General features: G+C 66.0%; 1 protein-coding gene across 1 annotated transcript in view; it reads left to right on the top strand.

The window, feature by feature from the left end:
• MNEG_1068 (hypothetical protein) overlaps positions 1-114 on the top strand; it is a gene marked incomplete at both ends in the record, with an annotated part of 5,606 nt that extends 5,492 nt beyond the window's left edge. Inside the window, one exon of the mRNA XM_014050441.1 lies at positions 12-114. Coding sequence (XP_013905895.1) covers positions 12-114 — 103 coding nt within the window. The remainder of the gene's footprint in view (positions 1-11) is intronic.
• Between the last annotated feature and the right edge of the window lie 2,661 nt (positions 115-2,775).

The raw sequence follows: 2,775 nt of genomic DNA, 5'->3' as shown, positions 1-2,775 counted from the left end.
GCCGCCGCAAGGCGCGGGGCGTCCGCGCTGGCGCCGCCGGAGGGGCTGCTGCCGGAGTTTCCTGCGCAGCTGCTGGAGGTGCGTGGGGCGAAGGGTGGCGCTCCAGCGTTTTAAGGGGGGGGGGCAGAGGTTGGAGGGATCAGCGCCTGTGGGCTGCATCTCTGGTTGTGAGTCAATGTGCTGTGATGTGTGTTGCGAAGCTCACATTTGGGCTGGGCGTCGGGGTTGAGGGTTCTTTTTGGGCCACAGCGTTTCAAGGTGGTTGATCGGTTGGGGCGCTGCTGCTGACTTGTGTTTTTGAAGCGTTGCAGCTAAGCACATACCGTCAAAATTGGCAGCGCACGCGCACGGATGTGTGCCTGCGGTCGCCCATTGCCCTTCAAGCCGGGGTTGATGCTTGCTGTTGCTCCCCCAGCAGTCTTTTATGAGGAGCAGCAGCAACCCGCTAACGCCGCCACCACCGCGACCCACAACGCTTTGCATTCAATTCCAGCTCAGCAAATGGTGGATCAGCACGGGCCGCACGCAATCAGCGCAATCGCTGCGGGTCCTCCAGGTGCCTTGCTTGTTTTGATGCCCTGGAGCAGGCATGTGCTGACGCTTCACAGCGGCGCACGCCCCCCCCCCCCAAAAAAAACACATGCCACACCACTGTCTCTCACGCCCCCTGCCCTCACACCGCACCACAACGGCAGGGCCCGCTTCCCCAGCTGCTTTTCTGACCCCCCCCCCCTTTCCAATCTCACCACAATCCCCCATGCAAATGGCAACCCTCACCCAACCCAGGGATCCCCACCTTCGGCAGATGAGAAGGAGCTGCCCGCCACTCCCCACCCCACCCCCAAGACAGCCATTGCCCAAACCCCGGCCGGCGGCAGCCCCGGCACACCAGGGTTTGCCTTTGATTCTGCGCCGCAGCGCGCCGCAGGGGCGCTTTCTGGCGCGCCGACGGCCGGCACGGGGGCAGGCAGGGGCAGCGCGGCAGCGCCAGGGCACACTGGGGTTCAGGGACGCGACGGGGCGCTGCTGGCGGGCAGGCCGGCGGGGCCGGTGGCCGGGGGGTCAGTCCGAGGCGCCGAGGTGATATCGGGCTGATTTTGTGGCCAGGACTGTATCGTAATCGCTGGCTTTGAGCTCATGGCGGGGTGTTGATCAGGGGCGGAGACCGTTTTGCGGGTGGCTGGCCTGCTCGAGCTTTCGAGAGGGCTCTGTGCGCCTCGCGCTTTTTTGCACAGTGCGCGGGCGCGCTGGCGGCAGTGATTTTGTGAGGGGTTGCAACGCGAGCTGGGGTGCTGCACCGCCCGTTCCTGGTTCGGCTGCTACCCCCCCCAGCTCAACCGGGAATGAGGTGATGCTGCGCGCATGTTCGCAATCATCTGAGCTCGGAGACATTTATTTGTGTTGTGAAGACCACCCTTGATATTAGATTCGGTTGAGGTTTAGGGCACGGTCCCTGGGCTGTGAGTGCTGTGTAGGGCGTGGGTGACGCAGGGTAATCATGACGCACACACGCCTCCCAAGGCCGCTTCTGCCCGCGCAGCGCGGCACCCCGCCCGCTCGGCTTGAGCCCGGCCCACGGCGCAGCCGCGGCAATAGCGAGGCCGGAGTCCTCGGCGCTGCCGCCCCTGCTGCTGTTGACGACCAAGCAAACACGGCAGCAGGGGGGCCCGGCGCGGATGGACTGGTCCGGACCGGAATGTGCCCACTGCATCGCTGCAGGCAGCAAGCCGAATTGCGTGCAATTGTGCATACTTGGATAACTGCAAATGTGGGTGGTTGCAGACCCGAGCCTTTCGACACCTGACCTCCGCTTGGAAGGGAGCAAATGCACGTCGCGGCCATCCCGCTCTGTGCGGCCGCAACTTACCCCTCCAAAACTCTGCACCCTGCGACCGCATCCAGGAGTTGCCGCTCGGCCCCAACGGCCCCGGCGCCGCGGGGCCGGCTGCGTCCGCGCCTGCGGCCGTCCCATCCGCACAGCCCAGCGGCGCCGAAGCCCGGCTCAAACCAGCCCAAGAGGTGGGGTTGCTTGGCGCTAGGCTGGTGCTGCTGAATGCGGGGCCGGCGCTTTAATTCAGTTGTGGTTTTTGTAATGGGGTGCATACAGGGGGGGCGAGGATGGAGCAAAGTGCATCAAATGGTTGCGGCGTGGACACTCGCAGCAGAGCGCATGCATGTGAGGCAGGATTCAACCGCTCATTGGCTGTGGCGCGTGCCTGGAGGGCGACCAGGGTTTGCACATCGCCATGTCATGGCTTGCCTGGGGGGGTTGAGACTGCGCGCCTGTGATGCGGTGTCCGCATTGCGCCGCGTGCGTGTGCGTGTCGGCAGCTGAGGGGTCCAAGATCAGAGGTTGGAGCTGCGCCTCCTCAAATCCCGCCCACGCGGCGCACTCACGGATCACTCGCTGATCCCGCTCAGCCCCACCTCCCCCGCCCCCCAGCCGCCTGAATCCGACCCACCTCACACCTCCTTGTCTCAGACGGGGCTTGCCTTCCCCCTTGCTCTCGTTCCATCGTCGCCCTGCATCCCACCAACTTCCCCAGGTGGCGCACCCAACCACCCCCAAGGTTTTTCCGTCACCCGTCGCTCAGGGCACCGCCTCAGACACCGCCACTGCTCCCCCAGCACCCCGCGGCGCCGCGCCGGGGCCCACGGGCCCCAGCGTCACCCCTTCGTCTGCCCGCGCCCCTGCCGCCGGCGCCGGCGCCGTCGTGGAGCAGCGGCAGCGCGAGAGGCGGCTGCTGCAAGGGCAGGTCCAGCCAGGGGCCGCGG

Source organism: Monoraphidium neglectum (genome assembly GCF_000611645.1).
Source record: "Monoraphidium neglectum strain SAG 48.87 unplaced genomic scaffold scaffold00101, whole genome shotgun sequence".
NCBI lineage: Eukaryota > Viridiplantae > Chlorophyta > Chlorophyceae > Sphaeropleales > Selenastraceae > Monoraphidium > Monoraphidium neglectum.
This window is presented reverse-complemented; position numbering and strand designations above follow the sequence as displayed.